This window comes from Eleutherodactylus coqui, chromosome 1 (genome assembly GCF_035609145.1).
Source record: "Eleutherodactylus coqui strain aEleCoq1 chromosome 1, aEleCoq1.hap1, whole genome shotgun sequence".
Lineage (NCBI taxonomy): Eukaryota > Metazoa > Chordata > Amphibia > Anura > Eleutherodactylidae > Eleutherodactylus > Eleutherodactylus coqui.
In genome coordinates, this window is record NC_089837.1 from 227,369,286 (window position 1) to 227,390,315 (window position 21,030).

At 43.0% G+C, this 21,030-nt stretch overlaps 1 protein-coding gene across 1 annotated transcript in view; it reads right to left on the reverse strand.

The window, feature by feature from the left end:
- The window catches only part of LOC136631810 (uncharacterized), a 37,485-nt gene that overhangs the window by 11,144 nt on the left and 5,311 nt on the right, over positions 1-21,030 (reverse strand). The window contains exons 3-11 of the mRNA XM_066606198.1: positions 19,563-19,682; positions 16,483-16,602; positions 16,288-16,410; positions 15,503-15,585; positions 5,095-5,220; positions 2,812-2,857; positions 2,497-2,630; positions 1,273-1,401; positions 24-138 (exon numbers count right to left, since the gene is read on the reverse strand). Coding sequence (XP_066462295.1) covers positions 24-138; positions 1,273-1,401; positions 2,497-2,630; positions 2,812-2,857; positions 5,095-5,220; positions 15,503-15,585; positions 16,288-16,410; positions 16,483-16,602; positions 19,563-19,682 — 996 coding nt within the window. The remainder of the gene's footprint in view (positions 1-23; positions 139-1,272; positions 1,402-2,496; positions 2,631-2,811; positions 2,858-5,094; positions 5,221-15,502; positions 15,586-16,287; positions 16,411-16,482; positions 16,603-19,562; positions 19,683-21,030) is intronic.

Consider the following 21,030-nt stretch of genomic DNA (forward strand, 5'->3'; position numbering starts at 1 on the left):
CTTCACTATAAGGGTGTACCTACCATATTTGACTAGTTCTGCTAAGCATGATGCAATATACTGCAGTGATTCTTCTTCATGGTTTGGATCAAGAAGTGAAAGCAGTAATTCTTCAAAGCATTGGCTCCTCACAATAATCTGGCAGAATGAAATTAAGGTTTTGTTATTTTTTCTCCATTCTGATTTCAGTAAATCTACAAGCCATAGCTAAAGGAGGCAGGCTCGTAGTCTGAACCCCCCCAACCTCTAGATAAATGAAAGAGCATGCTAAAATGGTAAGAATTTCATGTTATCCCCTCATCCTATCCCCTCATCTGATTGGTGGAGGTGCCATAGCTGCAATCCCCACCAATATCAAATGGGACTTCTGTGTCCCACTCTCCTGTCACTATGGAAGGTTGCTTCTTCCCCCACAGCGATGACACTCTGGAGGTCTGGCACCAGATGCATGGTCAGTTCTCAATACATTTCAATGGGAGTGACAAATACCTAAGTGGGTGCTGCTCGGTGTCTTAGCAGTCCCACTGAAAGAGAATAGAATGCGGGTATGCTTGCGCAACCAGCGTTTTATTTAGTAGTCTTCTTGCTGTGGGGGTGCAGTAACCCTGCAGTGAGGGGGACATGAGATCCCTGTTCTTGAGATTGACAGGGGTCTCAGCAGTGACCACAGGATAGGGAATGACTTCAAATTCTGATACAAAACCTTTAGGCCTCCTGCACACTTGCGTTTTTCTTGCGCTGTTTTTCATACGATAGCACAGTTTTTTTCACGCGATTGTCAAATGGGACTTTCTAGTGTTAAAAACACATCGCAAGTTTGTGCTTTGCAATTTTTGTGCGATGCGTTATTAGAAAGTCCCATTGACAATCGCGTGAAAAAAACGTGCAAGAAAAACACAAGTGTGCAGGGTTCCTAAAAAGTATTTTATGGAACTGTGAATGATAGATGAACCTCAGCTCCCACAAGTCAGGATGACATTCAAAGAAAAAAAGCACATCCTATTCATTCTCAGCCCCTGCAGGGTTCCGGTGCCGACATGTTTATGAGACCAGAAGTAAATTTCACCCAAAACTGAACATGCTTGATACTAGAATTTTTGTTTAGCAGTTTAACTAAAAACACACAATGTAACATCCAAAATGAAGAATGCCCCTGTGTATTGCCTGGTGCATGCAGCTTTTTGATTACCCTACTACAGATAACATTACCTCCTATATATAGATAACAAATAGCATTTCTGATGGAGTGCATTAACAGGGAGGACAACATACCTCAATATTCTCTGGTTGGCATAGATTCTCGATGGTGCAGGACACATGAATAATAACCACAGGGTTTATTTTCTCCATCTGCATCAGTACAGCTAAATTTTGAAGCATTTCTTCACATAACTCAGCATCCTGCGCACAACAGATAAATGAGACAAAAGAACCACAGGCTAAGGAAAAATATAGCAGCTCAAAGGTGCAGAAATTTAAAGATAACAATTAGAGATGAGCGAGCGAGCATACTCGCTAAGGGCAATTGCTCGAGGGAGCATTGCCCTTAGCGAGTACCTGCCCGCTCGAGAGAAAAGGTTCGGGTGCCAGCGGGGGAGCGTTGAGTTGCGGCAGTCAACGGGGGGAGAGAGAGATCTCCCCTCCATTCCTCCCCGCTCTCCTCCACCGCCGGCAGCCGAACCTTTTCTCTCGAGCGGGCAGGTACTCGCTAAGGGCAATGCTCCCTCGAGCAATTGCCCTTAGCGAGTATGCTCGCTCATCACTACTCCTGAGTCTCCCCGCTCGACAGAGAAGGTTCGGGTGCCGGCGCGGGTGACAGGTGAGTTGCGGCAGTGAGCAGGAGGGCGTGGGGGGAAGAGAGGGAGGGAGAGAGAGATCTCCCCTCCGTTCCTCCCCGCTCTCCCCCGCCGCCGGCACCCGAACCTTTTCTCTCGAGCGGGCAGGTACTCGCTAAGGGCAATGCTCGCTTGAGCAATTGCCCTTAGTGAGTATGCTCGCTCATCACTAATAACAATCAGTCTCCATTAAGCAAAACTGGAATTCCGCTTGCGAAAGTTCAGCTTATCTTCACAAACACCGCTAAGGAATAGCTATCAACTAGGAGATGGTAGCCAAACACCCTTAGTCACTTTTCAGTTGTATTCTAAGAATTTGTAATACAATGTCCATAGACTGCTATAGGGCCATGGTGCATTCTGATTTTACAGTTTTGCTTGAATTAAAGTAATGTACTCTAAATGATGCTGTAATAGAGATATTTGCAACCGTACACCATATTGTGGCACATGGTGTGCCAATGGCTCTAGATTGCAGACTAAATTAATTTACTACCATATGTAATCTGCCCTTTTTCTTCTGGTGACCTTTTTATTTCTGTAACTTGCTCTATTTTGAATATTATATTTAAATATATCTGCAAGAACTGAATTTTTGGTGCTCTAAGAAAATCTACAAGTATTAAAGTACAGAGAAGAAACACAGTACATATAAAGTTACCAAGTTTCCTGGAGAATGAGACATGGTGCACAGAAGTGTAATGGAAGCTTGGCGGACATCTGTATTGCTAGAATTCAGCAGGGAGAGGACTAAAGGCATAATGTCCATAGTGAGGAGATGAACCCGAACTTCAGCTTTAAAGTTCCACAAATTTCCAGAATCAAGGATTAACAAAAAAAAATAGTCACTAGCAGAATAGATGAACACTATTTTGGAAGAAATATAGTAGACAACACAAACAGCAGTAAAAACTTGCAGAGGGCCAGCAAAGGTGAAACAATTACAGTTCGTTATAAACAACACAAAATTCCTTACCACTTGAAGCTAGGTTATTCAAACAAAGACACGCCTGACTGGAGACCTGTTCAACATAGGAATACAATGTGAGTAGGAAGAAATTAACACTAACAGCTTTACACCAAAGGGATTTATTTTTATAGTGCCAAAGGTGTGTGTTAAAGGTTTACTATGTGTAAGGACATCACAATATATGGAGTGTAAAAAACATCCAAGATTATGAAATCTAAGGCTGACTATATACATTAGATAACCCATTTCCCTGAAAATAAGACAGTGTTTTATATTCATTTTTGCTCAAAGCTTTAACTTTTTTACATGTACAGCTGCCTGGACACTATTTAAATTGACTTTTTTAATTAACTAACTAGGGCTTAATTTTGGAGCAGGACTTCTATTTCAAGCATCCTCAAATAGCCTTAAAAATCATTCTGCGTCCTCAAAAATCCTGAAAAATTATTCTAGGTCTTATTTTCGGGGGAAACAGGGTAATTGTCGATTGAAAACTTGGCCGAAAGCTATCTTTCCAGGCCCTCGCCATACACATGCATGCTCTGGTGGGGAGTAAGCCACTGCCAAACTCCCCTGGCAGTGGCTTATCTCCCTGGGAACAAAAGGATTGGCCATGTTGAAATCTAAATGCCCAGTCTTTCTCTTCACTGACACCCCTGCCAGCGGACCAAGGTGGGAGGCCCCTATACACATTAGATGGTTGGCTGCTCCCACCAAAATTGGCAGGTTTGACTAATGTATATCTAATGTGTATGGCCAAGTTAAAATGGGGATAACCCTTCCGCAATCTAGTTTGTACGGTAGATGCCACATTTTTCACACATTCCTGTTTCAGTACTTACACAACAGTGTCAGCCACACCGTATGTACAAGTATTCAGACGTGTGCTTGCCTCTTACAAATTTCTGCACTAACTTACTAGATCAGTGTAAGACTACATGCAGTGGAGATTTGTTCTCGATTTGTTTTGTGCCTAACAGCATAGATGAGTGAAAAGGTTTCTTTTTGGTACAATACAGCTTGGTAATTTCCCTTTTAAGGTGTATACTGGAGACTTAATACTGCTTGCTGCTTAACAATACTTGTGCCTGCTGCGGCCAATCACTGCACAAAGCAGCGACCTGCTGTAGCCATTGATTGGCTGCAGCAGTCACATGTCGTGGTCAGGAGCAAGCAGGAAGGACAGAGTAGTTGTGAAGCAATTTTCAGTCTCCACTATACACCTTTTAAATGCCCTCTCTCTCTGAATCATCATTTATAAACCTATATTGTAAAGTTGTGTTCCAAGAGTATCTGAGGCCTCTTTAGCGCAACCATATGCATTTTTACATTTACCTGTACACGCCATAAAATCACATGAATTAGTAATTGCCGCAATCGAGTCCAAAACTCTAGCCCCATATTTTCAGCCATTCACATGGGCAGCTGCTGCATATCCGCGAAAATGGGGAGGGGGGGGGGCTAAGCTTCCACCCCCTCCCCACCACTTATACGCAGGCAGCAATGAGAGGAGGCAGGATGGGGCTGTGCTTAGCTCCGTCCCCTACCATTGAAATCAGCAGGAGGGGGAAAGCTCAACGGCATGGCAGCCTTGGCATATATGTGCCGGGGCCCATGCCATGTGAACGGGCGCACAAACATTAGATTTGTGCGCCTGTTCACGAGCTTTTACGCCCCAGATGGTAGCGTATATCATCCGGCCGTGAAAACAGCAGCCGATATACGCTCATGGGAATGAAGCCTTATGTTGTCTTCAGTGTTTCTCAGCTGACTCCTAGATCTGGAAAAGATTGGTCCAGATCCGATAGTGAGAATACATTTATAGGAAGTCTGTCAGCTGGTTTGGCCATGTTAAAGCACTAGGTGGGAGCATGGAGGTGTGTCAAGCATACCTTTGGCCATGTTTTTATTATCAGCAGGTCAACGTCCCCTTCCTTCTACTATGAGTGATAGCTATAGTCATCTTCTGGATGGGTGCTGCTAATAATAAAACCACGACCAAATGTATAATTAAACAGCTCGCTGCTACTCCTACCTAGCACTGTCGGCAGTTTTGCATAAAAACTTCCTTTTAATGTACCCTAAAGTTTTCTACTATAATATTGTCCTTTTTCATCTGGAGAAAATTTAGCTGCTGGTGTTAGAAGGCCAACGTCCTCTCAACATGTGATCTGCATATTCCCACAATTCACAACTGATATGGATGAAAGTTCCTTGCCCTTGAACCCAAAGTGACTATTACATGTGTGCCCTGTTCAGTGATACATAGTGTTGTCTCAGTGACCTTACCTTTTGAACTGAGGAAGACATTAGCGATACCAGCATTCGAAGCAAGAATTTGTCACCAATGGCCAGCATGGCTTTATGGTGCTCTAGATTAGCAGCAATGTTCCCCAAAGATGCACAGCTGTAGTACTGTAATGAACAAATAAATTAATTTACATGAATCCAATACAAAGACTACAATCTTAGGCCTCCCTCACACACGGCGTTTTATACAGCGTTTAGCGCTGCCTTTTCAGCCCAGTGCTAAACGCTGTACAAGACTCCCATTCATTTCAATGGGGCTGCTCACACAGGGCTGAAAACACAGCGCCTTCCAACGCTGCGCTTTGACAGCGATGCAAGTTCTATTTTGGGGCGTTTTCAGCCCTGCGTCGCCCATTGAAATGAATGGGCAGCGGTTTTAGCACTGCTGAAAACGCGGCAACACTTGGTGCCGCGTTTTTGGCAGCGTTAGCCGCTCGCCGATTTTTGGGGTGAGGGCTTGTAATAGAAGCCCTACCCCGAAAATCTGCCCTAAGCTAGGTAGAGAGAAAAAAAGAAAAATACTCACGTAGCCGCTACAGTCCGGGTCGCGGCCGCTGCTCTCTGCCGCTGATCCGGGCTTCCTCTGCACTCAGAAGTCTATTGACGGAGGCCAGGTTTGAGAACCCCGGCTCCGGCAATAGAGTGCTGTGATTGGTTGTCGGCGCCCAATCACAGCCCTTCATTGACTGTCTCAGCCAATCAGCGCCGGCAAGCTCTGATTGGCTGAGACAGTCAATCTCAGCCAATCAGCGCCGGCAAGCTCTGATTGGCTGAGACAGTCAATGAAGGGCTGTGATTGGGCATCGAGCAAGCGCCGACAACCAATCACAGCACTCTATTGCCGGCAAGAGACTTCTGAGTGCAGAGGGAGCCCGGATCAGCGGCAGAGAGCAGAGGCCGCGACCCGGACTGCAGCGGCTAGGTAAGCATTTAGTTTTTTTTTCTTTTCAGCATTCTTGGCTGCGTTTTCAGCCGAGCTGAAAACGCAGCCAAAACGCTGGCATAAAGTATGCCAGCGCTGCTGAAACGGGGCGGAATCTGCAGTAAACGCAGCGTTGCAAAACGCTGCGTTTCTGCAAACGCCCTGTGTGAGGGAGGCCTAAGGGCGCATTCAGACAACCCGGAACTAAGCTCCTCCCCCGTCCTGCCCCCTCCTATTGCAAATAGTGGCGCGGGGCGGAGAGGGGGCGGGAGCTCAGCGCCCTGCTCCTGACTCTTCCAGCCTTCTCCCCCTGCAGAGAGGGACGCCGTATATCGGCTGGGCTGAAAACCTGGCCGATATAAGGTCGTCTGAATGCGCCCATAAAATGTATCTAAAGCAAAAGAAATGGACTCAACGATATCCAGACAACATCTTTCAGAACTTTCTCACTGTGCAAATTATAATCTATGATGCGGCAGACATAATTTACTGTGGATTTTTCCACCTTTTAATGCTACTTCTTCCTATGTTGATTCAGGTATAAACTAATCAGCATATTATGCTTAGTAAGCCTTCAGAGAAGCAATACATATAACCTGCAGCTTCCCTAGCGTAAGAAACCTATTTGGTGAAGCACATACTGCTATATGGCCTCAGCTGACATATGCAACAAACTAATTATTTCTCAGGCACACCTTTGTTTTATACATGCCCCTTTATAAAACACAATATATAATGACTTATTATGCAAACAATATTTTTAAATGCTGCATCAAAAACTAGTAAAGATGCAGGAAGACCTGTATTTAATTATACATATGGTTCCTTTATTTAACACTAGAGAAGTATGTAAAAACATTCAAGAAATTATACTGGAGTTTACACATTCCAAAAACACAGTCAATGGTGCTAAAGCTGGAAATCCACCTGCATTTAGATCTTCCTTCAGCTATGGTGTATGTTGCAGAGCTCAAAAATTCATGTGATCTGTTAGAGCAAATGTGGATATCCCCAGTTGCAGTGTGATTAAAGTGCATTAATTGCTCCTGCACCTGGTTTTGTGGACGTGGTCCTATGAAGTATCTTACTGGTTCATATGTTTTAGAGTAAGCTAGGTTTTCTCCATACCTCAAGGGCTTAATCCGACATGCGTATATCAGCCAGGTTTTCATGCCTGGCCTATATACGCTGTCCCTTGCTGCAGGGGGAGGAGGTGGGATGGGATCAGTGCACTGAGCACTTGCCCCCTCTCTGCTCCTTGCCACTATTTCAATGGGAGGGGGTGGGGCATAACTTAACTCCGCCCCTCCCATCTAAAACAGTGGCAAGGGGCGGAGAGGGGGAGAGAGCTCAGTGCACTGATCCCGTCCCACCTCCTCCCCCTGCAGCAAGGGACAGTGTATATCGGCCGGGCGTGAAAAGCTGGACAATATACGCATGTCGGAACAAGCCCTAAAACAGCATTGGCTTTGAAAATTAAAACAAAAGAAGGGGAGATAGGTAGACCTTTTTCTCAAGGGTTATTAGACTTCAGGTTATACCTTTGTATCAGATCATTTGAGTCTTATCAATGATGGGAAACTGGACCAACAGCTGCTTGCTAATGAATGTAACATTGAGCAGAGGACACATACTTTACAAAGATCTGTACAGAGGAGAGCAGAAACTATAACTTAAGACAATCCTAAAAGCACAGACTGAAAAAGTTAGAGCAAAGCAGCTGTGATAACTGTCTCCTTTTCCATTTGTTTCCTTTCATGACTTGGGGCAGATTAGTAGTGTGCTTTACTCACTTAGGCCTTTCTACACTTTGGCCCATCCCAAGATCAGGGAACACTTGTTGGGATATTCAAAAAATTATTGTGGAGCTGTACTCAAAATAATAAATGATCATAGCGCAAATTCGCAATTGTTAATGTGTTTTATTTTAAATTGCGCAGCCATGTCACAATTGACAATGTTCACATACAGATGTGGTTTCAACATCATGAATTATATTGAGTAACTGTGATATCCAATTTCCCACTGGAAGGAACAGAGAAGATGATTTGGAAGTAGTATTAAATACCTAAGTTGCTGCCAGTTGCTCTACACATGACAGCCTCAAAAGATAAGCAAACATGCAATGAAAATTTTAGGTGCTTTGAGATGCTAAGGGCTTATTCACATGTGTATATCGGCCGGCATTTTCACCACCAGCTGATATACGCTACCATCTGATGCATTGGGTTCCAATGCATCAGACAGCAAAGGCATATTCCGGCAGGGTAAAAACACCAGACCGGGCAATATAGCGCCGGGCAGGAATGATAGTCCTGGAACTATCTTCCTGGCTGGAATACAGCCGCTACAATAGACTCCTGACAGATGCTGGAGAAGGGAGGTGGGAGAGAGTTTAGCAGCGTGACTGCTAAACTCCCTTCTAGAGATGAGCGAACGTACTCGTTTCGAGTAATTACTCGATCGAGCACCGCGATTTTCGAGTACTTCCGTACTCGGGTGAAAAGATTCGGGGGGCGCCGGGGGGCGGCGTGGCGGAGCGGGGGGTAGCAGCGGGGAACAGGGGGAGCCCTCTCTCTCTCCCTCTCCCCCACACTCCCTGCTGCAACCCGCCACTCTCACCCACGACGCCCCCCGAATCTTTTCACCCGAGTACGGAAGTACTCGAAAATCGCGGCACTCGGGCGAAAAAGGGGCGTGGCCGAGTATGCTCGCTTATCTCTACTCCCTTCCCCTTCTCTCCATTTCTCCACCCCTTGCTGAATGTTTGTAAGCTCCGCCCCATCCCACCCTCCCATTGTTGGTGATGACAAGGAGCAGAGAGTGGGTTGGAGCTTAGCACACTAGCTCCTGTCCCATCCCACCACCTCCCCTTGCAGAAAGCCGGCAAGGGGGAGGGAAGGGGGTGAACAGCTTATAAGTGCTGGGCTCATGCCGTCCGTCTGAACAGGCGCACAAACAAAATTGCCCCCCCCCCCAAAAAATTTTCTCTGAAAAGCATACAGTCACTCGAAAATAGCGTTGCTCTCTCGAATAACTGCCCTTACCGAGCATGCTCGCTCATCTCTATTCTCCTGGGTTTAACTAAGTATCTTCACTGTCCTTGTGTAAAATCCTTACATGATCTCAAGTAAATCAGTTACCCTGGTCTTGGGAATTTTAGCTTCTTGTCTTTCTAAAGTCAAAGTCTGTTCATAAGAGGCCAATTAATTATTCCACCATGACCAATTCCTATAATCCAGCAGATTTATTAGCAGTCCTATGTAAAAACCAAGTTGTGCCAAATAAACTCAAAACTACTTCATGACTAATGTAGCTTTGATACATCTATAATGAAGCTAACATTTTGTTTCACCGGAGAGATTGTCAGCCTTGCTGTTTCACCCCACCAAGTGTACAGATTGAAGAGAACCAGCGACATTTTAGAAGCATGGGCGTAAATCAAAATAACTATGCATAATAATAGGTAATAAGCCAACAATTTAAACCTCAAATGTATCAAATTCTACTGCCCATAAGAATGTATGTCTCCAAACAAAAATATGACCCTTATATAGGACTGTACAATCAAGATATCCATAACTCTGGCACTCACATACAAATTGTGCAATAAAAATAACCTGTGCATTTCACCCAAGATGCCCAAGGCTGATCAGGAATTTACACGTCATAGTGGAAAGAGCAATTCAATTATAAGTATCAACCAATGACAACCGACCAATAAAGATAGATATGCCTAATCTTCATTCACAAAAAACACAATATACTGAGCCATAAAAATTGATTACCAATGATCAGAAAAAAGCTTCAGGAAACACCAAAACTAATCATGTAGAGCAAATGGAACTCCCTTAATATTGCAAGTGAATCTACTCCATGATACAGCGATATACCATGACAAAGATGAGTAGATGTATTCTCCGATAAGGCTCAGGTGCAGATGAGTAGATGTATAGATGTCCAAGGTCCAGGAGTGACCAAGGTAAAATCCAGACCTTTCACCAATAGAAAAAATTTGGCGCGTTATGAAACCAAAAATCCCGCAAAGACGACCCCGGACTGTTGAGCAGCTAGAATCCTACATCAGACAAGATCGGGACAACATTCCCCTCACAAAACTCCAACTATTGGTCTCCTCACTTCCCAAATGCTTACAGACTGTTGTAAAAAGAAGAGGGGATGCTACACAATGGTGGACATGGCCCTGGCCCAACTTTTGTGCTGCTGCCATTAATTGTAAAATGAATTCATTTTTGAAAATGAAATGGATAAATGTCTGACTTTCACCTTCTGATATGTGGTCTATTGTGAATAAAATATGGTTAGATGAGATTTCCAAATCATTGCATTGTTTTTTTCTTTACATTTATTTACATTTTATATAGCCCCCTAATATTTTTTGAATTGGGGTTATATATCCAATGTTGTTGTCCCCTAAGCAGGCAAAAATGGTATAGCCAGCTGATGCATCATGGAATAGACGTGAAACTAAAAGTTAAAAATCTCAGCATCAGGCTTTATTCCCACAAGCGCATATCAGCCGCTGTTTTCACGGCCAGTTGATATACGCTATGTTGGGAGAGGAAAATCTGGTGAACGGGCGCACAAATCAAACGTTTGTGCCCCCATTCAAATGGCCTGGTGAGCCCGGCGCAAATGCGCCAAGCTCACCAGGCCATCGCCCATTTCCCCTCCTTTCCCATCACAGGCTCACCTCTCGTTCCTCCCTGCTCGTTCTGTGCAATGGGAGGGGGCCGGGGTGAAGCTAAGCCCCGGTCCGCCCCGTGTCCTCCCATTGACGGCAATGGACAAAGGCCACGCTGCTAAACTCCCTCCCACCTGCGGACGCTGCCATGGGCTCCTGTAGGAGCCCATACAGCGGCCGACGTATTCCGGCCCAAAACATAGTTCCAGGACTATGCTTTGGGCCCCATGTAAAAACGCCCGGAGCTGTATTGGCTTGGCCGGGCATTTTTATGTCTCACAAATATGCCCATGTGATCTGATGCATTGGAATCCAATGCATCAGATCACAGCGCATATCGGTCAACCGTGAAAATGGCCGGCCGATATGCACTTGTGGGAAAGAGCCCTCTGGATTGTGCCTGATAAGCATCAGACAGGGAACTGCACTGTATGGAAGTGGCTGGAATACATAGAGAAGACCTCCAGAGTGTGACAGACAATTCAAACATGTGTTTTCCCTGCGTAACCTCACTTCTTTTTAATGCATTACACATATTCTACCATTCTAAATTCTATTTTGTTTCCAGCAACACTGCAACAAGTGGATAAAGAGAAAAAGGAGTAACACATTTGAATTGCATGAATGTTAAACCTGACTAAACATAGAGGAGAAATTCAGGAGAAACCTCCAATGCTGGGTAGATAGGACAGACTCAATAATACAATATGGCTAATCCATGATATATTGCCATAATAGATAACCAAGTACACTATAATGTCAGTCTCTCTGTATCTGATGATTGCATCTTTATGCCTCCATGTTGCTATTATATAGCCTTGTATCTTTCTGGTGCCTGTTTATACTCCATAATTGTGATGACAGAATCTCTTTAATGATGCCGTCAGTGAGCAAAAAGAATACGACAGGTTGGGAAGCACATGGATGAAAGGGAGATGGGCAATTATAGCCACAGATGAGGTGCAGCTAAAGATTCCTTGATTCCTGACAAATACAGCATAAATTGCATTCTTTAGAGCTCTGACAATTTCCTATTGTTGTGGTCACACCTAAATTCTTTCACAACATGCAACAGGTACTAAAAACAACCATGCCTAGGATTACTTAGAAATGCAAATCCTCTATAGACAAAACATGTTGCTTGCAATGAACTACAAATTGTGGGTGTGAAAGTGCAGTCGCCTAATTAATAATGACAAGAAGTATTTGTTAGGTAATATGCAATCTACAAACTGTCAACAACACTCACTCCTCGTTATCACAGCAAGTAGGATAGATAAGGAATGGGAAAAGCCAGTGGTATATAACCCAATATGTTTACTTGATCTGACCATTGGGCTAGAGTTTATCGCTGGATTGTGAGAAACTGAACAAATTGTTCAGTGTAAAGACTGCCATAACTGAGCGATGATTCATTCACTTATCGATCAGTTTATGCAGCCATGAAAAAATCAAATGACGATCAACCCTTGAAAGCAGGCAATCGTTCATCTAAAAACAACCACACGCTTACTCTGAATAGAGGCTGGTGGCTGGAGGGGATCCCCAACCCACTCGAGCTCTAGTCAGTAAAACGATTATTGCTCGTGTGCAAGCTCAGGATCGATAATCATTGGGAAGACTATTGGATGCTTAAGCACCTGATAGTCGCCCCGTGTAAAAGGACTGTAAGTTAAGAGTTCTGAGCAAAGGGAGCGACACCTGAAGTGACAACCCAATCCTTTCCTTTGGTCTTAGGCGGATGGTGAGGTCTTTTACAAAGCATCAAATGGGGTTTTCCAGCTTTAAAAAAATGTATGACCTATCCTCAGGTTAGGTTGTCAATTGCTGATCAGCAGGTGTCCCCCAACCAGGACTGCTGCCAATAAACTCTTCACCAAGCCACCATCACAGTGTAGCAGATAGCTTTGTATATTTTTCAGTAGCCTGGCATGGTATTATCTGCTCAACATGCCTGAAAAGTAACTTCTGCACAGGTTACAGAGCATGCTTAGAACAGTCTCACAGAGAAGTCAATGGGTTATCTCTTTTCCATTGACTCCTATGGCCCCTGAATCTGCTTTACAGCATCTCAAAATGTTGTTAATTGCATCTCAGGCAAGATGGTTGCCCCCTACAATCAGAAAATAAAAACAGATTAGAAAAATGGAATGTTCGATTATTTATTTTTTATTTTAAAAAAACTATAGGTGATACCAGGCGAAGATTGGCACTTTGCCTAACTGGGCAGATTACCGGTCAGCCATGCTGCAGTGGGCTACCTGAGACTGCGCTGTCAACCATATCAACAACCACAGGTAGTTATGACAATGTATGAAGGACAGTGCATAGTGGCACAGTGCCGCACAGCAGATACAGAAATAGGGGCAGAATGGCGAGTTTGCGTTATGCCTCATGTCCACGGGCAAGTTGGATTCCGCATGCGGAAGCCCGCAGCAGAATCCAGCCTTGCCCGCTGCTGGCGACCCTGCGTACCTGTGTCGGCAGGCAGCGGCATCCGCTCAGATCTCTATTCTTCTGGGACATCTGTACTGAGGATGGACCACATGGCTCACCGTCGCACATGTGCACTACAGATTTAAAAAATATATGTATCCTGCTGTTCCCGCGGAATCCGTGGTCTGTCTACAGTAATAGCTGCGGACAGGCTGTGGATCGAAGAGCTTCAATTACATTGGGTCCTGTACATTGGATAGCACATGGATGGGGTGTCCGTCTGCTGTTGGATGCAAGTTGCACCTGAGAATATCAGACGCAACTTTAAATTTGTCCGTTTGCAAGTAATCTGAAGCAACATTCTCTGCATGTGGGCTGGTGTGGTTTGTGTGCCAGGGCTTTTTTTTTATTTCCTGTCCAGCCCCGGGTGATACATTCCCTTTTAAAGCAGGTGAGGCGAGTAGGAGTGCTTTATGTTTGTCACACAGCAGTCCCATTTTAGGTTTTTTTTTACCCACTAGCATTTTTTTTAACGCTGCAATATCACTGCATTTTTTCAATGGGACTTTCTAATGTTAAAATTGCATCGTACAAAAATCACAAGTTTGTGCTTTTGCGATTTTTGTGCGATTTTAATATTGAAAGTCCCACTGAAAAAAATGCAGCAAAATCGTAGCGTTAAAAAAAACGCTAGTGGGTAAAAGCCCCTATAAAGAAAACTTATCTCAGGCAACCACTTTTGCTTAGTCGGGTGTAAATGGTGCTAGTCACTTTATTTATTGAAACTAACATCTCAGTGAGGTCTATTCCACAGTTGCAGAGGTTCATATTAGATTTTTGCTGTCCTGATATGCTAGAAATTAAGCACATGTGGGCACCATTTTAAAGTTTATATATAATATACATAAAAAGCTGATTTATTTATCCAGTACTGATTTTGAGTTATTGCATGTGTTATAGACTGGCACTGCTTCTAGACAGCTACTGGATGGTACTATCTGTGATCAGCTTTTGGCTGAGATTCTATAAAGCAATACTTTTTGCTGCACTGCAATCTGGGAGTTAGGCTGCTGTCCACGGGCGATGATCCGCGGGCGACAGTAACTACAAGAAGCTTCCTGTCCACATGAGACAATATCCCTGAAGAAGAGTTTAAACACTGCATCCGCACGGGCTACAAAATCATCGCTACAATGTGAAGCCCCCGTTTCCAATGGGTTCTTTCACAGGAGAGAGGTTTTGTAGCGAGATTTTGAGGCCAATGCCGATGCAGTGTTTGAACTCTTCTTCAGGAATATTCTCCCATGTGGACAGGAAGCTTCTTGTAGTTACTGTAAATTGGAGGTACTGACATGCTCTGAGCAGCTGAGTTTAATGCAGAGCTGTAACTTGAAGCTTGTCGGCCCCAATGCAGAATCTGTAACAGGGCCCCCAACTATAATGCTTTATTCATAGTACTAGGCTGTCTATATGAAGAAGAGAGGCCTTATGGGCCCCCTAAGGCTCCTGGGCTCAGGTGCAACCGCATCCCCTGCATCCCCTATAGATTCATGCTGCTTGTCCCAGATTCTGACCTCCCATCAGCACAGTGCAACAGAAACCTGGGTTCATCTGACCAGACAATGCTTTTCCACTACTCGGTGCTCCAATGCTTTTGCTCCCTGGAGTCTAACCTCTCTTTTTCTCTTAGAAAGCAATCGCACCTAAACTGGTTGTCTGCGACTACAGCCCATCCATGCTATAGAACAAGTTGTGTCTCCAGCAATGTATTTGGCTGCAATTTCGCTTGTGCACAGACTGTGTTTCAGGACAATTCCTGAGATCACCCTTGACCCTTTTTGTTGAAGAGTTGTTTACATTCGTAGGATCCACATTCACTGGATGTTTTTCTTTGATCACATCATTCTTGATATAATCTTGTCATCATTGCACAACACTACAAGGTTGGCAGTTTATTAAATACTGAATACAGCTAGTCTAGATGACCATGCCTCATTCAAAATTGCTCAGATTACTCAATTCTCCCATTCTAATCTGGCTTCATGCTGAAACTGATCCACGGAAAACGTGTTCACTTGATTCTATGTTGCACTGCAGGGTCATGTGTGTAATTTCCATACAGGAGCGCTCCAATCGTGAAAGAACAAGTGTTGCTGAGATTGTGGCTAGTTCACCATTAAGTCACCATGCTACCCTATTTAGTTAAGTAATTATTTACAACAATTGTGCACAAGAAAACATCAGTAGAAACCCAAGAGCCAGGAAGGTTGTAGAATTTCAACCCTATACCTATGATTTACATGCCATAGTCACCAGATTCATACCTGGATTTCGGAGTCTGCCGATTGTAGAAGCAGGGTGAGGACTGGTAGAGCTCCCTCTCGGCACAGAACACTTTTGATGCGCTCTGTAAGCATACAAATCACAATGTTTGTAATATCCTCAGCATTCCCACATCTAAGCCCTTATTCACATCTACATCTTGACTTATTCATAATGAAAATTTTTGCCCTAATAGCCTAGACAACGGGGTAGACATTTAATTAGGATTTCCACCTAAGAGCACCTTTACAAAGGATGACTGTGGGGCATTTAAGCCCTATAGACTACCTCTTCTGCACTTTCACGCAGGAACAACAATTGAATGCAGGTAAAGCATGCCTTAGATCTCTTGCTGCTGCCCACCTTCATTTAGAGTAAGCAGGCAATTGTGTTTAAAGGACCCATAGTCGCTTGGTTTTTATGTGAACGAAGAACAAATGACTACAATAAGTGAGCAATTCTTGCTCACTTGACCTGTCAAGTCCCATGTTTACACAGGATGACAGTTGTCTGTAATCACTCTTTTGAATGCTCACTTAGGCAACTATCAGCCTTTGTAAAAGTACCTTAAAATGTATAAATAGCCATATCTAAAGTTAGCAGGATAGACAAAGTTTGCTACTTATGTTTCTTCTGTTTTTTGATATTTGGGTAAAATCCTCTGTAATTTGCATGATCGAATACCCTTGATATAAAGATCACCACAATGTGCTTATTTTTAAACCATTTCTTGTGCAGTAGGGTATCAGAAAAAGGCATTAATGTAAATAAATCCCAGTACAATAACCTGATCTAGTCAAGTTCAGAATAGCTCCAACAGCGTTTTGTTGAACCCTTGGATCATAAGACTTTGCCAAAGTAAGTAAAGGCAGAATTCCACCAGCAATACCAATGGCTTCACGATTGGAATCTGTAAAGTAGAGAAAATTAATTAATTAATAATAAAGAAAAATAATGACATAACTAGGATTTTAATCCTCACCTGACATTGCCAAAGTCATGATGCATGCACAGGAATTACACTGTACTGCCGAATCACCAGACTCCAGCAGCTCTAGTATTGGCTCAAGCAATCCCATCTGGACAACAAGCTCTTTATTCACTGTAAACCAAGGTAATAGGTTAGTATTCTATTATTTAGAACAACATACATACAATTAAAAAAAAATACAGCATTAAGTCCATTGCATTGTTCAAATGTTTTCATCCTGCTTTTTTGCAGCAAATATATTTAATATTAAAAAGATACCGGTTTGGGTACGTTATTTAATACTTTCCAGGACTGCCCCTATTTGACAGGTTTCTGGGAGGGTGTGAAGAGTCCTTAATATACAGTTGACCAGTTCTCTGGCCGTATTCTTCCGGCACCTCTGTGACCTCTCCAAGAGGACATATCGGAAAGAGATATTCAAATCTCTGGTTAATGCTGGCATGTCCTGTATCCCAACTTACTGGAAATCTGCTTCAGTGCCGTGCTTGGGGCACTGGGTACACAGAGTAGATAATTTAATACGGATGGAAGTGCTTGCTGCATTACTGCGAAACACTATAACGAGCTTTAGACTTTGACTTGGTTGGCCTACGTAGAAGGTGCCCATGCGAATTCGATAAACATCAGCTGAATCTGCTGATGTTGATAGGACAAGCTGACTATCTGTTGTGTATGCCCCCACCACACACAATAGGTAGTTGGCTCATCCTGTGTTCTGCCTCTCCTTTGATAGTTTTCGGGGTGGGTAGAAAGAGAATCAGGCATGTTGGATTTCAACATGCTGTATCCTTTCTTCTCATGGGAGGTAAGCTGCCACCAGAGGTGTCTGGCAGCAGTTTATTCCTGTTCCTATAGAGAACACATGCATGCTTGGCTAAACTAAGGGTGAAAGTATATCCCCTCTCTTTCCACCTTTTATCTTACCCAACCCCCTCAGCCCCAATTGTTCTTGTATGTGTGGTTTACTTTATGGGTCTATACTTTAATTCCTTAATCGTGCAACCCTTTTTTTTTGTTCCATTTTAGTTTTTTCCTCCTCCCTTTTAAAAAATCCTAACTCCTTTATTTATCCATCGACGTCGCTGTCTGAGGGCTTGTTTTTTGCGGAACAAGTTGTTTTTTTTCAATGGTGCTATTAAATCTACCATATAATGTACTGAAAAACTTTTAAAATTATAAGTGTAAAAAAACCCCGACATTCCGCCATATTTCGGTGCGTCTTGTTTCTACGGCCCACAAACTGCAACAAAAATGACATGGTAACTTTATTCTATGGGTAAGTATGATTGGTACAATACCAAGCTTATACCCATTTTTCTTTTTTTTTTTTGCTGTACTACTTTTTTTTTCAAAGACATTAATTTTTTTAATGATTTTCTGCCGCCATCTTCTGCGTGCAATAACTTTTTTGTTTTTCAGTTGACCTAGTTGTACAAGGGCTTATTTTCTAAGGGATGTCCTGTAGTTTGCGTTGGTACCATTTTGGAATAAATACAACTTTTTGACCGCTTTTATAGTATTTTTTCTTGGAGACAGGGTGACCAAAAAAAGTGCATTTCTGGTGTGTTTTTCTTTTTTTTTTCCTTTAGGACCGCCGATAGTTTCATTGTGGAGCCCCACCGTTTCATGTGTGCAAAGTGAGACCTTGCTGTTCGGTCGCACAAGTACGCATCATATATAAAGATTATTCGTAGTCTGCGCCGTCTGAATCGTGCACACCGATAGGACGCTACATGTTCGCACAACTAAAATGATTCTTACAAACTATTGTATCAAATCACCAAAAAAGATCTACAAACTAAACCACACAGGGTCCTAAACTAAAGCCTGGAATCTGGAGGGCCACCAAAGGGTTAAACCCCCGACAACCAGACCTGAAGAGGGTACGGTCCAGCTCGTATGCGGAGGCCTGCCTGTCGGGGGTTCAACCCCCCCGGTGACATCGGTGATGTGTTCATGTCTATAACCTCATTGATACACAGAGTAGAACTACAAGTCTCAGATGTCCCCACAGCATGAACCAGCTGACAGTCACATGGCAGCTGCGCTGGGATGAATATGGGGTACTCGCTCTGCCCCCGTCAGATATAAGATCCCACGCCATGCGACGGGTCCTTGCCCAGTGACGGGGGTGATGGTGTGTTTTTTTCCTGACAACATTCACCATGCGGGGTAAATATTGTGTTACTTTGATAGATCAGACTTTTACGAATGCAGAAATACCAAATATGTATTTTTGTTTTATAATTTGGATTCTATTATAGTAAAAACGGTAAAAGTTTTAAAAAAATTTTTATTACATTTTTGTTTTTTTAACAATTAGTAAAACTTTATTGTTCTTATTTCTCCTTTTTTTTTAGTCCCCAGAGGGGGCAATACCTTGTGATGCTTTGATCACTCCTGCAGTATGATGTAATGCCATAGCATTACATCATACTGCAATGGGGCGGGCAGTCTATCAAGCCACCCCATGAGGATTGCTTAATAGGCATTCTGCCAAGACAGCCCTAGGACCTTTCAGAAGACCCCCGACTGCCATCACACCCACACGACTCACTGCGATCTACTCGCAGGGGGCCGTATGGGACCACCGAATATCGTTCAGGGCATTTAAATGGCTCTGATCGCCCCGCAATCTCCCTTCATACATACCCCGACCCCGCAGGATGTAAATGTATATCCTATAGCGGGAAGGGGTTAATCAACTTCCACTTTATATATGAACTGTAACTACACCTGGCTGTTCTTTTGACCTTAAAACTATTTGTTGCTCATTGAGATCTCCAAGACTTTTCATCCAATAACTAGACCTTTGTCTATCAAGCATTTATGGCACATACAATAGATATGCCATAAATGCCAGTCCTCATGCAGCGGGCAGAAACCACCATGACTCAGATTCCAGCTGCCGAGGGCAGTAGGCTTTTCTGTTTCAGGTTCATATTGTCTGTGGTTCGGGTAGCACGAATCTTATGGCAAACCCCCTTTAATGCAATCATATAAGGGATCACATACAATATTTTAGTACTTTTATATATAGGCAATAACTGTGTGTTTAGTTTAGTACTTACAGTTCCCTTCAAGCAGAAAGTTTACAAGAGATAAAGAGGCCATTTGCTGAACCTCTAAGTCACCAGACTGTAGCAATGGATGGTATGGCTCCAGGAACTCTGGCGGCAGCTGTGTATTCACTAAGGATATAAGTTATGCATACAAAAAATTAAGCATGAAAATAGCAATTTATCAACACATTTGGCTACAATTGTTGAAGGCTGAAATCATAGTCAACATTTTAAAAAAACAAGTCACTTTAAAAAAAGTTCCCAAGTTTTTATATCCCTGTCTAATAGTGCATGCCCCTCTCCTAAATGCCAATGCTAGCCATTGGGATAACGGGAATCCCTAGATTGCCTCCTAAGATCATATAGGAAGGCGTCAAGAATGTGTGCCCCATCTTGTAGCTAAACATGCAAAATGTTTAAAATAGGTTTATAGGAAAGGAAGTGTTCCAGTTCACCTTTAATCATCACCTTTAATTATATAGCGTATGCACATTACATCACTTGATATTAAGGGTTCCGTCCTCATTGGAGTCACAGTCTAAGTTCACCTATTAGTATGATTTTAAAAGTGTGGAAGGAAACCAGAGCACCTAGAGGAAACCCTTACACGGAGAGAATCTTTAACCCTTTCCAATCCACTCTCTGACGTCTAAAGACATTCTGATTGAAGACTGTACAGCTTCTGATGTCGGAAGACGTTCGGCAGGGTATTCTTACTGTATATTACTGGCCGCTCTATTGTCGGGGGCCTCTCCAGAATGTCCAATACCGCAATACTGGCTCTAGCCAGCAGGTGGCACCATTGTATAATGGCAGAAAGAGAAAGCCCCCTAGGAAACTCTGAATCCAAAATTGGATTGCAAACGGTTAATCCAGCATCCATGCATAGGGATAAAATCCATAGTTTTATTTAATATGGGCATATGACGTTAAATACTTTTGTGTAAGCTTTTAACATCACGTAGATTTTTCTGGCTAACATGACACCATGTTATTTTTGCCAGTGCATTTTAATACATGCAAAAATCCAAACTTAATGCAGAAGGCACAGCTAGCCGTGTCTTCTGTCTTAATAGGTTTGGACTTTTGAGTGTATTACTTAGAGCCATGAATTTTATCCCTTGTTTACTCCCTGGTTTCTACTTTAATTTTGGAATCTTTTCTAAGAGATGATTTCCTAATCCCTAGGCAGTGTCAAATATACTTTTTTTTATATTTTCTCCTTTTTGCACCTGGTCAGTGTACAATATACTGATTTCATACTTATGCACTTTATATCATATGACTTATGCCTTCCAGGTTGACCTTATTTATTGGTTAGGCTGTTAAGTGCACACTTAGATATATTATTGTCTGAGTCATACAGGTTTTGTCTTGTCATGACTTTTAAGTGGTTTTAATGCTTTGTGTCCTTAATAAAGCTTATGTATGTTTGTCTATTATGACAGTGTACATTTCCATTTTTTGTAGCTTTTTT